Here is an 18586-nt window from a genome sequence, read left to right as displayed (position 1 = left end):
TTCTGTGAAAATTTCATCTTTAAGCTCTGCCAGGTCTTGGCATCCACAGGTTAAATAAACCTGCTTTCTGGACTTCAGTATTTTTAAGGGCAGTAACTTGGTTAAGCAGTTTTGGCTGTCTTAGTGTATCTTACTTTTGGGACTATAACTGTATTTGAAGCAGATTGGAGTGTGCTAGCATACTTAAAAAGGAAGGGGCTGAATTGAGTTAGATTATTTTATATGAATCACTTATTCCGTGCTTTTGTTATGCTAGTTCTTTTCCCTCTTGTTTTCATTCATAGCCATTGATGTGCGTACACATGTGAAACAGCATTTTCATGATTTTGGGGAAAAAACCTTTAATTGCCAATAATAATAGTTCCAAAGCCTTCTATTTTTCTTTTTCTTCATTTCCTCCTTTCTTCTTTCCTTGTGCTGCTGCGTTCCAATGAACAGAAAACCTGTTCTTTTCATCTCTCTCATTTTCTGCTTTGCTGTGCTCTACTTTTCTCAGAGTTGTATTCTCTGGATGCAGAGGTGCTTCCCTCACCCACATTTCAAACTCGTGATCAGTTAAAAATGATAAACAAGCCTTTAGTGAGTTGATTTCTGATCTTATTTTCTATATCTGATCTAGGATCTGATCAGTGAGGTACTCAGAGCAGAACCTCTGGCTGTCCCAGAGCCAGAATTCAACCTGGTTTTGCAGAAGCTGGGGTGCTACAGGGTTGTGTGTTGTTCAGGTGCTGCTGCTCACTGAGGGAGCAGTGTGATGATACCAATATCAGCCTCATAAAATAAGAGCAGAATAGGTAGACTAAGGGATTAGTTCTCATATTGATTACAGTTTTAAAGCTGTTTTGTCCATCAGGAATAATTCTAATCCTGTCATTGATGCTAATTGACACTGGTGTGAAACTGCTAGATGCATGCAAAATCTGGAATGGCAAAGAAAGGTATTTCCCCAAGCTTATTGGGCTGTGCTGTGGCTTACTGTGTTTACTTAGCTGTTACGGAATAGTCAATCATCTCTGTATCAATAGTGTTTTCAGGATATTCTTAGGGAAGATGTGCTTGAGTGGGGTGAGCTTCCTTCTGCCCCTGTCATCTAAAGCAGTGTTGGTAAGGAGTTCAGCTTGGTGTTGAGCTGAAGGCCTGGGGCACTGTGCTTTGGGTTTGTTGTCAAACAGTAGCAGTATGTTAACTTTTTGAATGTGTGAGCTGAAGTGCAGAAAGAAATGGGAACAGCTTTGAAATGGCATTTCAAAGAGAGACTTGGATTTATAGTTAAGTAATTCCTAAGAACCTTGTTTCAAATTGTGTTCATTTCTGATACTCTAAGCTGCTTGCTTGGCAAGACTCTATCCAACATGTTTGCTACGTTCTTAGCCTCCTTCTGTCTGTTTTAAGTTGTTGGTTGTTTGGAAATGAACTTCATTATGTTTGCCATTTTCCTCAAGTTTGACATTCTGCATTGGATCCATTACCAGGCAGTTATGAAAATGCATTCTGACTGACCACTGGAGGAAGTCTGGACATTTTTCTTAACTACCTCTGATTTAATCTTTTCAAGATTGCTTTTAGTGACAAACTTAATTAGTTTGATCCTTCTACAATTATGAAACATAATTTTCACACCTGGTGAATATGGAATATATGTATATATCAAATTCTCTGAACTTCTATTGCCAGTATTTGCCACTCTTCATCACTGGCTTCACTGGCTTTTAGTAGAGTTTTTTTTTTTTATTTTAAGCACACACCGTGCAGAACAAATGCTGTGTTCCATACATGTGTACCTCCTGAGTCTAGTCTCTTCTAAAATATGGAGGCATACTGAATCTCGTTCACACACAAGACCCGTGTTTCTAGGGGCAGGCTGTCTTTGTTCCTATGGAGTGTTACTGAAGTTAATGAAGTTACTGAAGGCTTCCAGGATATACTCATGTTCAGTGAAATCGTGGGTAGTTGGTAAGAACCACCTGCCTACTTACCATGTACTGTTAAATTTTGATTCAGCTTAGTTGATTACGAATGGAAATTGTTCAGTAAGGGGAAAGAGACAATACAAATTGCACCATGTCTGGCATACTTCTTGTTCCTCTGATCTGAGCCTTTCATATCACCAAAGCTGCTGTTCATCTAAAGCAAGTCCAACAAATAGGATTTTTGTATCAAAAGTCAGCTAAGAAAGTTGGTTGAGTGACTGTAATATGCTAGTATGGTTTTGTTGTGCTAGATTAGAGATGTTTACTCTGATGTTATTGTGTTACCAAAGAAACAAATCACAAAGCTGGATTTGTCAGTTTTTCAAGGAAAATTGCACATTGGAAAGCTTGTTGGGTGGATGTGTCATTATCCTGCCCCTATGAGATATCACTTGTTGGAGGGAGAAAAGAAATTTTGGAATATTTCTGAACTAAACTTCTGCCTCGGTGGTTTCTTCCCTTGAAAATCCTGTCTGTTTTCAGTATGTGTCTATTACATTCAGTGCTTATGCTCTAAAGAGTTTTACCTGTTTAATAAAACAGCAGCCCCCCTAATTAGGATGCAGATTTCAGTATTCAGTAGCTTAGTGGGAATCCAGTTTATTTTTCACACGACTGTGGCTTCCTAACTGTTATTTGTGTTCTCATTGTTTGAGTGTTGAATGTTTCAGAAAAGATGTCTGTACGGCAGTTTGATTTTGAGAGAGCTGACTATGGAAAAGAACAGTTTTTTATGGGGAATGTATTTTATATATGTGTGTGTGTGCATGTGTATTTTTATATGTGTATATATGTTTTTTTTACATTGTACATTCTGTATGTTTTGCAGATTAGTGGTGAAGCTCAGGAACTCTTTTCTGTCCGCCATGGTCCAGTTCGAGCTGCACGGATCTTACCAGCTCCACAAATCAGTAAGTATACTATAAATGGCTCAAAATAATCCATTATGTTTAATTATGTTATCTAATTTTTGCTTGAGCAGGAGAATATACTGGACGCTTTTATTAAAGGTGGTGCTTTATAAAGAACACAGTGTTGTCTCTAGGCAAGAGTTAAAATTTATTATGGGCTAAAGTTGTTTAAAATAATTTACAAGCTTTATGTGCCTTCTGAGTTGTTTGTAGGAGCACTGCATAATTTCTGTCGAGCTATGATTATTTGCTGATGTTTGTCACTGCATGATGGATGTCTGTGCCTCTTCCTTCTCAAAGGAGGAAAAAAGAGGTGTTGATGGGATTGAAGTAATCAAAGTACCTACAAGCTCTTTTTTTTTCCTGATGGCAAAATAGTGCTTTTTGACTTTCAGTCTAGTAAGTTGCACTTTCTTACTCTTTTTCTTTCTCTAAATGGCATATATTTAGCATTTGACAATGATATTTGTTACATTAGAAAACTATTCAAATTAGCTCATATTAAATTAAACCTTTTAAAAACATTTTTTGGTCTCTTTTTACATAGCTTGGTTTAAATAAATCTTTGATTGAAAGTACATGAATGTATCATTGACCACTATTTGGAATCAGATAAAAGTAAAGCTGTAATAAGAGGCCTTAGATAACTAACACATGAGCTTTAATGATTCAAAATAAAAGGAATTTGTAAAGGAGAAGCTGATTATTATCAGTAGGCTGAAGCGCTATTTTACTGTAAAGCTGTAAAAAGGGAATTATTGAAAGTGGGGCTCTCTGGGTGGATGGATTTGGCACATTCCTAGAAACAGATCTTAGTTTGTGATAAGGAACTCATTCCCAGGTGTGAAAGGAAAGCTTATGGTTTTAACGTGGTGGCTTTACAGTAGCAGAACTTAATAGTTTGTCAACTATTCTGTTAAAATACTGTAGTCTTTTGATGTTAGATTCTCTGCTGCATCATGTGCTTCACAGCATAATGAAGCGTTGTTTCAAGAGAGTTATTTCATGCAGGCTTATTGCAAAGGAGGCTGCCGATCTGATATAACAGGTTACAGGCACTCCTGGTAGCTGCAGCATGGGCAGTGCCTTTGCTGGCCTTGCATGCTGCCAGCTTGGGTCCAGCAGTGCTGGGTGAGGCTCTGTGCCATGCTGGGCAGCTTGGTGGCTCCTGGGACTGCTGTGGCCTGGCTGCAGCCCTGCAGGTGCTCTGAGATAACAAAGCAGGAGGCCTGATCCTGCCCTGCATTGCAGCACTGGTGTAACTGCGTGTGACTGGGCTGCATCCTGGAGAGGATGTCCATAAAGAATTGAGAGCTTGCTGTAAATAATGCTGGAAAACGCATTACTCTTACTCTTCTCTGCGGACCTGCTATATATCACCCACAAAATTTGGGGTCAGGAATTGTGAGAGAATTTCTGTTTCTGATTCCCCTGAGGTTCACCCTTGAGGTGCCTAAAGCATAAGTAATTGGATGTAGCAGTTGCTACGTTCAGCCTTTTCCATGATTCTGCAGTAATACTGTGTTCTAGGTGATTGTCTCCAACCTCTTTCTTCCGTTGCACTGGGCACAGGTTGCCTGATCGCGAGGCAGCAAAGGATGTGATGGCTGGGGGAAAGGGAAGGGCTTTTGTCATTTGTGCAGATGAAAAACATTTTTGATCAATGATTCGAAGTATACAAGAATCCCACTGACTCTGGGAAGACTTTATATTTCTTCTTATAGTGAGATAACAACTATTAAAAATTTTATAATGTTGTATTTGATCATTGTAAACTCTTTGTTTTTATTGTGAATGAGATGCTTGCACTATCACAGAAAAAGAACAGCATGCAAACAGTCTTTAGGGGGCAAGTGCAGGGCAAGGCTGGGCAGAAGGGATCATCAGAGATGGTATTTTCCAGAATTGGTTGTGTCTGTTGCTGTCGACAGTGAGGATCAGAGGGTGGACATCATTAATAATAAAAATGACAACAAGTACAGTGTGAATTTGATATTAGCCATGCTGACCTGGTTATTCGTAGCCTTTGTTCAACATCTTTTCTAATTTCTCACCTCTTTCTCTGGATGTTGCTGTTCTTGTCTTCCTGGGGTAACTGATTTTATGAGTAGGAATTGTAGGGTTGCTGTGATACTAAGTTTGTATGTTGGTGAGGTTTCTGACTTGAGTATTCCTTGATCTGCCTTGTGGTTGGTTGGTTTTTCTTTTTCATTTGCTTGTTTGTTTTTTATTAGCATTTCTGTGACAACTTACAAATGACATTTGCTTTATGTTGTATGTTCTTTGGCTAAAGAAGTCATTTAAAAAAAAGAGTTCCAAAACTTTTCCAGCATTTAAAAATATATATATTTTAACTTTTTTGAACTAGTATTGCTTTCTGAAGTGCTGTGGTCTGCCATTTTCTTTCTTTAACTGAGGTCACTTTAAAACATCTTGGCCAACTACCGGCTTTATGCCTTGTGCTGTTCTGTTTATTAGGATAGACTTGTTTAGCTTAAAAGTCAATCAAGAAAATGGTGCTTCTTAGTAAGGGAAGTCCAAAGCCTAGTACTGGAATGGCAGCATGTGTGGCAATTCATGGTTCAAGTGTACGTGATGACAGGTTTGTGTATTGAAGTTCAGGTCGGTCGTCATCTGTAAAAGCCTATTTCTGTGTCTCAGCATTATGAAAATAAATCCCTCCAGTGAACTAAATTAATTTACTGCCCTAATCTAGATTATGCCACTTTCAGAAAAGGTGATACCATAGTCCTACATTTTGCAATGAGTTGATGGTTTGGTCAAGTTGGCCGATAAGACAGAAAAATAGAGCTAAGAAAGGACAGAAAAAATAAATCAGAGGTATTGTCTGAAAGAGCTGTGACCAAAGGGAACCTTATGGACAAAGATTTGAAGACTAGAATTAGCATGAAAAACTACAATTAGTTAGGACACAGACTAGCTTTGCAGTTCAAAATCTAAAGCAGTAAAAGTTCAAATTCAGCAGATTGATCTCTGCTGCGTACTGCTTACATATTTGATTTTGTTAAAATAAAATTTGAACCTCAAAAGCTGACTCAACTTTATGTGCAGGTAGACTTAAAAGAACTATAATAGTGAGGTTGCTTTCTAAGGGAATGCAGATGTGAGTCTTAGAGATGTTCAGCCACTTGGGTGGCTTGGTGGTTTTAAGTCCTAGAAGGCCAAAATAATTGCATAGGACGTATGGTGGAGGAACTACTCCTACGAGTTGAACAGGCAGTAGCAATTTGTAGCTGGGTTTATGTTGGTGTAATTGGGTCATGCAGGTGTGTGTTCAAGTTTGGCTGTTTTTTAACTGTTACATATATTGTTATGGTGTAATGAATGTTAATGTTGGTGGATTACAGAAATTACAGAACAGAGTTCTGAAGCAGAGGAAGTAACCCTTTTTATAGATGCCTTTGGGAAGAATTACACAGCATTTGGAAATGCTGATTTCTCTGGAGCTGTGTGGACTCACCCACACACTCCCATTTCAGTTCTGATCACATTGCATTGATCCTTTAGGCCAGCAGACCTGAAACCTTCACCATGTTACACTGCTGTGGTTTTTAATTTTTTCAAGCAGGATTCGATCAAATGAAATACTCCCATCTGTCTTCAATTAATGTATGACTCTTGAAACTTTGATCTCTAACAAATGTTTCACAGTCGTCTTTTATTTTTTCATGCAGAATGGACTTAGTTGTCCAACAATAAAGCCGTTGTGTTTTGCAGAAGAAGACAAAAACAAATTTTTATCAGTGTGTGCAGCTCTGCCTCTTTGACCAAAATCTTTGATGTTGATGCTGAATTTTGAACCACTGTAGCTTATTAGTGATGGGTGCTGACATTCAGCTGGAGAGGCAGGGGGCTGTAGGGTGATAATGTCAGGGGGATGTGGGAAGCAGATCTGCTGCTGCAGGTACTGGGGAGGTGTGCTGATGCTTGAAGTATTTGGGTGATGCTGGAAGTAGAGGGAGATACAGTGATGTAGTCTGGAACAGAGGTCCTAAAGGAGCACCTGAAGGACTGGGATGAGGGCTGCAGTCACAGCCCCTTTTTTCCTTCTGCTGAATGGAAGGAGCAAAATAGGGAGTGAAAGCCATAGGCAGTGAGTGCCATCCATGTGGCTTCCTGCATTCCCAGGTACTGCTGATGTGGGGCAGGACTGGAAATGCAAACCAATTCTCAATTGGCAGAACTAAAAAGAATCTGATTGAACAGGAGATGCTCTGTGTTGTTGAATTGTCTCAATCACTGGAATCTCTTACCAGAAAAAAAGACTCCATCATGCATGTATGCTATTGCTAAATAGGTCAGAATTTGACTTCTAAGTAGGGAATTACTTGCTGAAGGGAACAAGGGTGCTTTTCACAGTTTTTAATTGACTTTTGAGCACCTATGAAAAGCAAGGAGGTTTCTTTTTATTTTCATCACAGGTATTGCTGCTATTAGCATTACTGAGGGGCTGGGCAGGCCCAGGGGGTGGGATGGCTGCTCACACTCCCATCACAAGCATAGTACATGAGCTGCTTGGAGCTTACATTTGGATAAACTTTTGACTTTAAGTTCTAAATGTTGATCTGGATGAAATGACATCTAGCTGCAGATATTGTTTGTGTTCAGCTTCAAGTACACGAACTGAACTGAATTTTTTTTTTAAATAAAGCACATAGAGATGATTTATCTAAATGGAGCTGTAGATACAGTGGTGCCTGTTTAGCAGGAAAAAAAAAACAGTTTTCATTACTTTAATTGTGTGATTTGTCAGGATTTCCAGCTTTTTTATAAATGCTGTAGTGTTATATGACAGAATTAAAAGGATTTAGAATAAAAGGAGTTTAAGAAAAAGACTTTGCAACAGGATTTCAATACTTTTTGTATTTGAGGGATTTAGCTAGCTGCTTTTCATTTCAATCATCCTGCTGCATTGGGTTAAACACTGTGTGCAGCAGGTGTGTACAGCCTCAGTGCATTGCACATGCAAATAAACACAATTTTACAAATAAAAATTAATCCACCACAACTTGGAAGATTAAATTCCAGCCCTGAACTGAATGGGTTTGCTGACTCCATTAAGCGCCGCAGAGAGCAGCACGTGGTGCTTTTTGCAATCTCATGAACAGAACTGCTATTAACCTGATTTAATGCCCTGCAGAGTCCTCAAAATAATGATCCTTTCCTGGAGTATTAATGTTTACATTTCAAAAGTATATAGTTAAGGTAGAAAATGCATTTTTAAAAAATGAGGGCTTTGGTCATTGCAGACTGAAACGGGAGTTCCTGCACCTGTTGTGCAAATTTTGCAAAGCTGTTCTGTGGGCATTAGAACTGGTATTGCTGTTCTTGTGCTGTTGTTTCTCTGTGTTCATGGCCACCTTTCTTACCCTTCATCCCTCTTCCTTGTTGTTTAGCTTAGAACCAGACCATTAATAAACAGGAATTTGCCTGTCTAATATATCCTAGTTTAAAAAAAAGAAAAGAAAAAAGAAAATGTAGTTAAATGCTTCAGGTAAACTCCTTTGTCCACTTAAATCAATGTCGGCGCTCCCAGTAGTCAGCATTTGTCAGCATTTCTCCATGAAGGCTGGAGAGCAGCAAGGTGAGCAGAAACAAACGGAGTTGGGCCGGTAATGGTATCACAGTAAACAAATTGGTTGCCAGATTCTTAAGAAGACTGTATGTTTCATTTATCAATTCACAGGTCAGTACATGCAGTACAGGTATGACTCATGAAAGACCTGGAAATAATAGGAATAAAAGGAAAATATGTTTGGCTGTTTTGGGTTGCTTGTAAAGCTATTGTTGGTGGTGAAATTATTGATGTGACCCATTTAACTTTGTAAATACCCCAGTGTGTAGGAGGGACGCCTTCTCCTTGTGTAGATGAGAGTTCTGGACAGTTACAAATTAATTGCATGTACCTGAGTTATTAATAATTAACAGAGACTGTTATGTGAAAATGTATATTGTTAATTGTTATGCCTTTCTGAATAATTGATTTGGTGCAGCTACACCAGTATCTGGGAATTAGTTTGGAACACTAATATGCTTTGTAGATCAAAAGGTCTGATGTATAATGAAGACCCAAAAAAAAAAAGGTCCACACCTACAGATAGAGATACAGACAGGTAATTGAAAAGGCAAAGGCTGAAAGAAACTGGAAGAAATTCTCTGGTGATGGTGTTGCCTATTTCTGTTTTTCAAGTCAGATGTAAACATACCCTGGAATTTAGTGAAACTTTGTTACGAAGATATGTTTTGTACTCTGTTTTGTTTATATTTCCTTATCGGTAAGATGAAGTTTCCAAAACTTTTTAAGTCCCCTTGTAAGAATAGCAGCATATTTAACAGTATGACAGCTCTGGAGTCATGGTCTAAGAGCAGCTGCCCACCTCTGGTGTCAAACATGCAGGCAGAGCTGTGCCAGCTGTATTTGGTGAAGCTCTGCTCCTGGGTACCTTAGGTTGGGTGTGCTGTCACCTGGGGCAGGCAGGTTGCCTGCTCAGAAGCTGAAGTTGCTTGGTGCCATGACTGCTTGGAATTCAATCCCGTATTTTCTGAGATGTGTGATGTGGGGTGTCAGCATGGCCCTGTTCAGGGCAGATGCAGCAGCCTGCCTTGTAACAGAGAAACGTGAGGGTGTCTGCTCCTCCACTGCATACTTATGGTTAACTCTCCTATATTCCACTTACACCTCAGTAGAGTAGATGGGAAACCAGTGTGGGAAACCCACACAGAGCTGGTGACAGTCTTCTTTCAGACAACTTCTGTTAAACAATGAATAGTTAGCAGATGTTACTTGTCATTTCGTACAGTTACAGAATTCTTTACCCCAACTGGTAAAAATAGAAAACAACTCCGAAATCCTGGCCATGTTGTGCTACTCCTTTTGTTACTCATTACTGTCTTCTCAAAAACAGCTCTCCCACTGTTCGTTGCTCTGCCTGTTGTTTATATTTCTATTACTAATCTTGCACAGGCTGTCAAGTTTTGCATTATATATTAAAATTCTCCAGTATATTGCCTCCCAGCCCCAGTGCACAGGTACTATGAAAGGTGGCACAAACGATGTATGGTGACTTGCTTTTTCTTTTTGCTTTCTCTTTCATTAGGTGCTCAGAAATGTGACAATTTCTCGGAGAAGCGGCCTCTCCTTGGTGTGTGCAAAAGCATTGGATCTTCAGGGTAAGAATATTTTTTTGTGAATGAATTTGTATGAAGATTGTAATGTCATCTGAAAATACAGAAGTAAACAGTTATATCTTATAGCTCTGTACTGTTTTTGCTCACGGAATAACACTGCAAATTGCTTTTAAAGTTTTTTTACAGCATGTCAGCACACATTTGTGTATTACTTTGGCTGCATAAAAAGTTAAAAAAAAAAAAAAAGAAAAGATTCTTGATATAAAATGAACAAAAAGCTATTTAATTTTGTTCTCAAGTAGTCAAGTTTATGATCAGCCTTTTCTGATAATAATCTTTAAGAATTATTATTCAGAAGTGTCTGAAGCAACCTTTGCATTTTCAAAAGGAATTGGAAGATGCTTTCAAGCAGTGATTATGTTCTGGATGAATTACATGCACCAACCAACTTCAGTGTTACAGTTGTTCACTGCTTGTGATCAAAATATGTGTTAAATCTACTTTGAGTTAGTGAATTAACAGTCTTCTTGTATGCACGCTGGACCGTATAGTTGCATCACTCATCATACAAAAGAGCCTTAAGGTAGTTCATATCCCTGTTAGTTACATTGTTCAATGCTAAGGATTTACACCTATGCCTAGTGGAAAATATTTGCTTTTCAAGGGTAATCCTCTACACTGATGCAAAGGCTAAACAGTTGAAGTAAATCTTACAGCAGTAAGACTGATTCTGTGCCACACTTTTTTTTCTTCAAGAATTTAATCACTCTGGGTGTGAAGGATGACAATCAGGTCTCTGTACATTTCCTAAGGACACTTCTCATTCTGTTGGACTAGAATATTAATAATATCCCTCTTAAATCTTTAAAACAAAAACTTTTAATTTCTTTCGATTGAGATTTTTACAAATGGCAACACTGTTCATAGTGCCTTTTTTTTCCTGTGAAGTGTCTGTAATCTTGCGATGCAAAATTTGTTACACTGATGCATTTAAACCACATTGTCCTTACTGTAAGGTGAATGAGATTGGATATGGCTATGGCAATGAGTCAACGTCTCTGCAAAGTGTACTTTCAAAAAAAAACACATTTCAATAAGCACAGCTCCTGTCCTGGTGTGAAGTGTCCCTCCCTGGACACCAGGTTGTCGTTATTTTAGGTGAGGAAAATATGACCTTGTGAAACGCCTGTGCTACTTCCCTGAGTCCTTTGGCTCCTTCCATTCGGATTCCACCTGGGATACTGTCATTATATTGTCATTACCATCTAAATTGTCTTTTCTGGGGCATTTATACAGAATAAGTATGAAGTCTACAGTTGAAGAATAAATGTGTTTAACACCTGACTTATAATTTCATAAGATTTTATCATAAACTTCATTGCAATTTAGCAATTTCTGTATATTTCCACCTTAAGAAAACCTGTGTTTTGAAGAGCAATTAAATATATGTCTATATGCAGTATTATGTGACAGATGAACAATCATACTTAAATGAATTGACATCTTTTGTGATTTTATAGAATCATGTGCATCTATTAAAATGCATTAAATGTTTTGAGAAATTTAAAGATCTGCATCTATTGAAATTACATGAGGAAGTTTCAAGCATTTAGGATGTTAAGCCATTAAAGTAATATGAATTTAATAGGACATAGTGCAGTGGATCTAGATATAAACATCTTTTCATAATGGCATTTAATAGTACTTTATCTTTAGGGCTATATCAATGAGATACTGACACGTTTGAGTTAGGAGCTGGGATTTCCTGGTTCTGACCACTAGTCTGCATTAGTGGTTACTGTCAGGAAATTCTTCTCTTTTCCTTTAGCTGTAAAGTAGCTTAACTATAATGGGGAAAATAGGATAAAAAGGTATTTTTTAATGCAGAACGTTAATCAGTCAGAAATATGAAGAATTTTCAAGTTGTAATTAATTAATAGCTTCAAAAACATCACCAGCATTAAATAACTTCACTACTTTCTCTTACTACCACGTACCTTATTGGGAAGAGACTTAATGAATAGTGTTGTTTGAGATACAATGCTAGAATTTCTTTCCTTTGTTATGAAATACAGGTGGGTATACAAATTTTATGCAAAAAAATCTTTGCCTAAAATCAGCAAGCTTATTTTTCAATCTTGACTTTTTTTACTGTTGCACAGTGGAAGATCCCTTTGGTAACTTATTTCTGGCCTGCTACATTTCAGAGTCTAACAGACCTTAGCAGACCTCTCTGCTCTTAAAGTGAAGTGGTAATTTGTTAATGTCCTCTGCAGAGCCTGGTGTTAGGTGGAGAAGGACTTTATTTGGGAATTAAGGAGGAAAAAAGAGAGAGTAAAAACACTTGTACCCTTTTGGTGAAAGGCATCTTTTCTGTAATAAATTTCTTTGAACTGAAGTGGTAAAGCTGTTTTTGTGCTAAACTGAAGAATAACTGCTACACTGAAATTAATTTCTGGCACCTGCTTTTTGTAGAAGTGCTGTAGTTGTGCCACTAATCTCAATCTTTGTATTCCAGATGGCAAGTATTCTATCAGGGAAGTAAAATTTTGTGTTTTCTATACTTTTTGCCTGATATCTAAATTTCTGACTAGCTTTCAGTACATACGTTTTTGTATTTTAGAAGTCAGATTTTCCATCTAGTAAAATGACTGAAATGTCTAGCATGATTTCACTATATAATCTTTTTGAAGTAAATTTTTCAACCCCCCAGAAGGATGCAGCCTTGACACATAAATGGGAAACAGATTGTGTTTTTTGGCCAGTGCTGTATGCTGGTTTAGATGTTGGTTCAGTCAACTTCGGTCTTAGATTACAAGATTTGCAAATTAAAGGAAAACCAAAAAGGAAAGAACATCTGCATAGATTTTGTCGTTGTGGAATTCTGTCCAGCCATGCTTATTTTGTTCTTGCTGATAGGATCAAGGCCAGTCGAGGCCTAACCAGTAGATCAGTAGACTTCCTAACCTTGCCCTTATGGAGAGCGGAAGACTTCATTCACCTGACTGATATCAGCCAGCCCATAAAACACATGCTAGCTTTTTAGTATATATTTTTAGAAAGGCATATTAATTTAATGGCTTCAAGTGAGAGAAAATTTTGAATGACATGAAGAATTGGATGGAGGTCATTTGAGGGCATGAGAAGCAAGAGATAATCTTTTTTAATCATGGGAGGGGAAAGGAAATAAGGGCAAGTTAAAGGAGGAGGAGTAAGTCTGAGCAAACAAAGGGTATAACTTTGGGTAGCCAGCATTTTTTTGCCCTGCTGATCAGTTTACAAGGCAAATCAATTGGCAGCAGGTTTTCAGGAAGCATACTTTATTAATTTTGGCTACTGTAGATTAAAACCTCCTAACCTTAGCACACATTTACCTCCGGAACCTTTTTATGGAAGTGTTAAAGTTTAGGGAGAAGGCAACTTTACATAAGTAAGAACTAGAAACAATGCAATTAAAGCATTAATGTTTTCTCAACTTCATGTTTTAAAATCACAGCCCTGTTCCTTTTCTGAAGCACTAACTGTTAATGCTGAAATCCAGCATCCAGTTTGAAGTGTCTGTGGCTTTCAGTGCTTAAAATTAGCTAGCTGCAAAATGATTTGTCAGAGACAAAGAGTGAAGCTTTCTGGAAGGATCACCCAAGAGAAGGAAATGGGCTATGATGAATGAAGTTCTTGTTCCCAGTTCTCACATTCCTCAGAGTAGCTCTCCCTGGAATATTTTTACCAGAATACCATTGCAAATGCAGTGGTTGTGCTGAGAGCTTGCCAGGTTATGCCATGACTGAATCATGCCATTGAATGTGTGAAGGGTGTATTCCCTCATAATAAGACATGGCAATTGGATGGGCAGATGGTTGTGGTTTACAGTTGGATTAGACCCCATGATAAAGAATCATGAAGTTTGTTAAATATTTTTTTAGTCCTTCTATTGAGGACTTTGCAAAATATTTTGCTTGAACACCATCAAGGATGTATAGGCTTACATTTCTAGAGAGCAACCTTTATTTACTTTTTTTTCCAGGCTTTTGAAGGATATTTGCCTCTTTTAGTGCCTTGTAGTGAATATCCCTTCAAAATAAAGCAAATAAACTGGAAAATGTAGGTTTGTGTTGCTTTGTAACATCTCAGCTTGGCTAGAGAAGTCCAAACAACATAGATTTTTTGTTTTGTGATAGCTTCCTAATTTTTCAAATTTGTTTTCTTGTTTCTTGTAACAGCAACAAATTCCTCCTTCGTCCCCCTTATTGTAGGGATTGTTTTTTTCTGGGGGTTGGGATCTGGTTCTAAAGAGCACAGTACAACCTTTTAGGTTGGCTCCAGCCTCCCGGTTTCTGTTACTTCGAGGGAGCGAGTCCCAGAGGCTCTCGTACTCATGGAAAGCTATAAGGCATCATTAAATGCAAAGCGTGCTATCCTGACAACTGCCTTGCAAAAATTTCCTTCCGTTCTGGGGATGAAGGCCATTATCTCTGGTTAGGAGAGTAGGTTAGTGGGACAAATCAGTTTAGTTTTAACAGTTTGTGTGGTAGCTTTCAGGATCCTGAGAGACACAAGCTCTGTGCAAAGCAGCTTAAATTCCTTCTACTGATGCTGGATTTGATCGTTATGTTATGTGGTAAAGATAGCAGTGTTCTTTACTTTAAAAAGAGCTCTTCGTGTCCCAGAGATTTTTCTTGAAACTTGTTTCTATAATTATATCAAAGTGCTTCAAGTATTTCTGTAATGTTTAACCAGCGGTTACTGGGATTTCTGCAGATTTTCTCACAAACTGAAATGCTTGAGTGGTATAAGGTAATGCTTCTGTCTGTAAGCGCGAGGGCCAGCAAGATCTGGTATTCTTCTGATATACCGAGTTTGTCTGAACTATAGAAAGAAATAACCTTTGAACTACAATAAACTGCTAATCTTGGATCAAAACTGGAAGGAAGAAAATGAGTACTTGGGGTCAAGCTTTGACCAGTTGGTGAGAACTGGGGGTAGCGGTGACCTTTTAAAGCTTTGATTTATTAAGCTGTAAAAAGATAAACCTTTCCTAAGTGATCTCTGGGATAGTGCGGAGGTTCGGGAGAGCAGATTTCCGAGCTGAGGCACAGTTTCATTTTACGGCTGCTCCAACCCCCCGTGCGTGTAATGATACGGGGAGGAGATGGAGGGAAGGAAGTAGCCTTCTGCTAAATGCACGGCCAGATAAAACCAGCTGGAGCACATACCTTCCCCGAGTAACTTGTCAAAAGAAGCACTACAGGGAAAAGATAATGCACAGCGCCATTACAGGAGAGCTGCTGCTTCCAGGGCCACTTTAAATTCCACTTTAAATTATTAAATACTGTAAACGCTATAAAGTTAATTAGAAGAGGAACAAACTCTACAAAGATAAATGTGTTTTCAATATGTTTCTCAGGGAGGGTACAGTAGAAACCAGTGAATGAGAGGAAATTTATTTCTGGCAGCACTCTAGACATGGAACTGTGGTTGAACTTTTTACCCTAATTACGTCCCCGCTAATGCCTGCAGCGGTCTGGAATCAAAGCGGCCCTTCAGGCCCTGGAAAGTCTCTGATGTGGCGAGCGTTTGTTGTGTGATGAGGGTTACTTAAGAAAAAATGGAATATTGTGACAGGATTTTTCAAAATTTCTCAGTTACCACCCACCTCACTTGTTGCCTACAAAAATAGAGTAATTGTTTGCATCTGTGTGTTTTTGTCTGTCTTAGAAATAACTGTTATAAATCAAAGTGACGCAGGCCCAGAGAACAGTTCAGGATTGTATTTTCTTTTCTTATATGTTTTACAGTTATTTCTGTTATATACTGCAAGAAGGATTTAAAATGCATTGCAAAGGTGTTAGAATGGGATGGTTTGTTTTCCTTTCTTTGGGCGTACCAACTACAGTGGAGTTCTGAAGTCAATTCAGAGATGCTGCTTAATATGTTTTTTCCTATATAATTGCTCACTTCACACTCACAGTGTGAGCAGCTAATTACAGACTGCATTACAGCCCTGTATTTGCACTGATACACAACTGCTGCTGCTTGACTAATTCACTGCAACTTGACAGTAGTTGAACTTTGTATCCCCTAATAAATGCCATTCACTCTCTTCCAGCTGCTGCTCTCTGCAGTCCTTGATTTCTTTCTTTTATCTTTTTTCTTCAGTAATACTTAATATACAGAGGAAAAGTCAAATGAGTTTGAGCTCTAACATTCATGTGCAGGTTAGATTCTTTTACATCTCTGAAGTGAGAAAAAAGAACATTAAGACACAGTGATTGGTAGTAGTTTAAAAAAAAAAAACAAAACTGATCTATGTTTTTTTATTAGTTTTGATCAGGTCTATGAAATACAACAACAGCCATTTATTCAGCAGAACATGGTAGCTTTAAAATGTTACCCTTAGAAACAATTTATAAAGCCAAAGACAGCTTTTTTTCCTTAAATAATTCAGAATAGGTATTTAAAAGATTTCTTCTTTGTGAAAAAGCAATAGGGCTTGTCCTCAGAGCAAGGTCCTGCTTAATCCTTTCTTTCAGTTCCTACTAGGTAATATATTCACAGTATCACCTAGAGGAGGGGCTGTAATGCACTTTTTGGATGGTTGCTCACAAGCTTAAAAATTATTTGCAATTTAAATTAATAAAATATTTATACAGTGTAACTAATCCTGCGTTATGTTTGAAGCCTAAGAAAGTAACACTAGAAGTTGTAATCAGTGTTGTCAATGCAATTTGAAGGGCTTTATCTCCCAGAGATCAGATTGCCCAGGGCCCAGTCTGGCCTTGGCCACCTCCAGTTATGGGGCACCCGCAGCTGCTCTGGGTGGTGCCAAGGCCTCACTGCCCTCAAAATGAGGAATTTTTTCACAGTATCTGATCTAAATCTCCTCTCTTTTAGTTTAAAGCCATTATCCCTTGTTCTACCCCTACGCTCCCTGATAAAGGAGTTCTTCCCCAGCTTTCCCATGGTCATTGATCAGAAGGTACTGCCAATAAAATAATGCAATAAACAATCAGACTAAGGAATAAAAAAACCTTGGGCACAGATTTGGAATTTTACACACTTTCTCAATCTATAAAATCTAGAGCTGGCTGGGACTGTGAGTGGCTCCACTTACAAAGTGCTCTGTTTGGCATCTGCACTTGCTTGGTGAAAGCTGGCTGTAGCTGAGATATTTCAGCATCAGCTCACTGTGTTCTGCTTTCAGAAATCTGATATTTTTCTATTAAGTTGTGGCATGTGGCTGTCTCTTTGTACACAAGAAGTTTGTATGTTTTTGGTTTTAGTCCATCTTGTCCAAACTTGAAAATCAGTGTGGCATTTATTGCAACACAGATTGCATACCTTTGTTTCAGTGGTCAGTTTTGCTTCATTTGACAGTGAGGAAAGGGAGGGCAAGGCAACTCTTACATGTATTTTGTTCTGAGGAAACACATCTACTGGAATTTGAGCTTGATCAGCTGTTCATAGAGATGTTAATCTTTGATAGAGGTATGACAGAAATGCAGTTGTATTCTGCACACAAGTTAATCTTTGCTCATGCTCTCCAAGATTCACAGAAATTTTTTGAGTTAAGCATATGCTCGTAGAATGACCAAGGATAGCCAGGGCAAGTTCATCACTTTTGTGTAAAAGGACTGTCTGGTTACACAGCAGAACAAAATCTGGTTCAGAATATACCAGAAAAAACTGATCCTGCTCTGAAAAGCAGAGCTCCAGATGCACGTTTCCTCAGTGATAGCTATGGTCAAATAAGCCTTTTGATAAACAAATCTCTTGAGATGCTGCTTATCTCCCTGTATTAACTAACTCAAAATACGATGGGACAGCTATATTTTGTAACATGTGGTATGTCTCAGTGAAGTGGAAAGTGTGTCACACTCCAGTCTCTCTGTAAAAGTGTGCCGCAGCTGAGAAGCCAGCTTGTGCTATATTTTACACTTCAGTGACAGACATGCCACATGCCATGGAATGGAGCAATGTAACACAACATGCTGCACTACATGAAGGTAGGTTGTAGGCTGTTGTTTGGCTTTGTGCAGCTTCGTGCATTTTGAAATTGAAAAAAACACACACCTAGAAAGCCTCTTCCAGTGATAAGAATGAGTAATGTTATGGGCAGGCAGTGCAAGAGGAGGAGTGTGCTATGTGCTGTTGGTAAAGCAGAATGTGGGGAGACCATCTGCTGCTGAAACTGAAGGGTGAGGTGGAGGTTGCAAGAATTGTTGGTATTTTGAAGGGTTCACTTCCAGTTTGCTTTTCTCCCTGAACAAAGGGTGCTGTTCTCATAATATCTGTTGTGATAATACCAACATGCTGATAAAACCAGGCATTACATTTTCCTCTTTTTGTCACTCTACAGTCAGACTGATGCCTGGGCTGCAAATAGAAGCAAAGGCTGAGCTATTGGTTTGGTTGAACAAAAATGAGCATCGTGGTTGTTGGACAGAACTGAAACGATCCATGACCTGAATAGTTCAATCTGTTCTGTGACTGTCAAGGAAATCTGTCTTTGCAGGTTCTTCCCCCTCACCACCCCACAAGTGGAAACAAGTTGTCATT

The 18586-nt window shown here is 38.5% G+C and overlaps 1 protein-coding gene across 17 annotated transcripts in view; it reads left to right on the top strand.

Moving 5' to 3' along the window:
• Window positions 1-18586, top strand: part of BCAS3 (BCAS3 microtubule associated cell migration factor) — a 304411-nt gene that overhangs the window by 13265 nt on the left and 272560 nt on the right. For all 17 annotated transcript variants that reach the window (XM_090122759.1, XM_090122758.1, XM_090122765.1 and 14 more), the window contains exons 6-7: window positions 2800-2881; window positions 10000-10072. In XM_090122759.1, coding sequence (XP_089978885.1) covers window positions 2800-2881; window positions 10000-10072 — 155 coding nt within the window. The remainder of the gene's footprint in view (window positions 1-2799; window positions 2882-9999; window positions 10073-18586) is intronic.

The sequence above is a fragment of the Phasianus colchicus genome, chromosome 21, assembly GCF_987193195.1.
Source record: "Phasianus colchicus chromosome 21, bPhaCol1.hap1.1, whole genome shotgun sequence".
Lineage (NCBI taxonomy): Eukaryota > Metazoa > Chordata > Aves > Galliformes > Phasianidae > Phasianus > Phasianus colchicus.
Note: the sequence above shows the minus strand (reverse complement) of the source record. Positions and strands in the feature narration are given on the sequence as shown.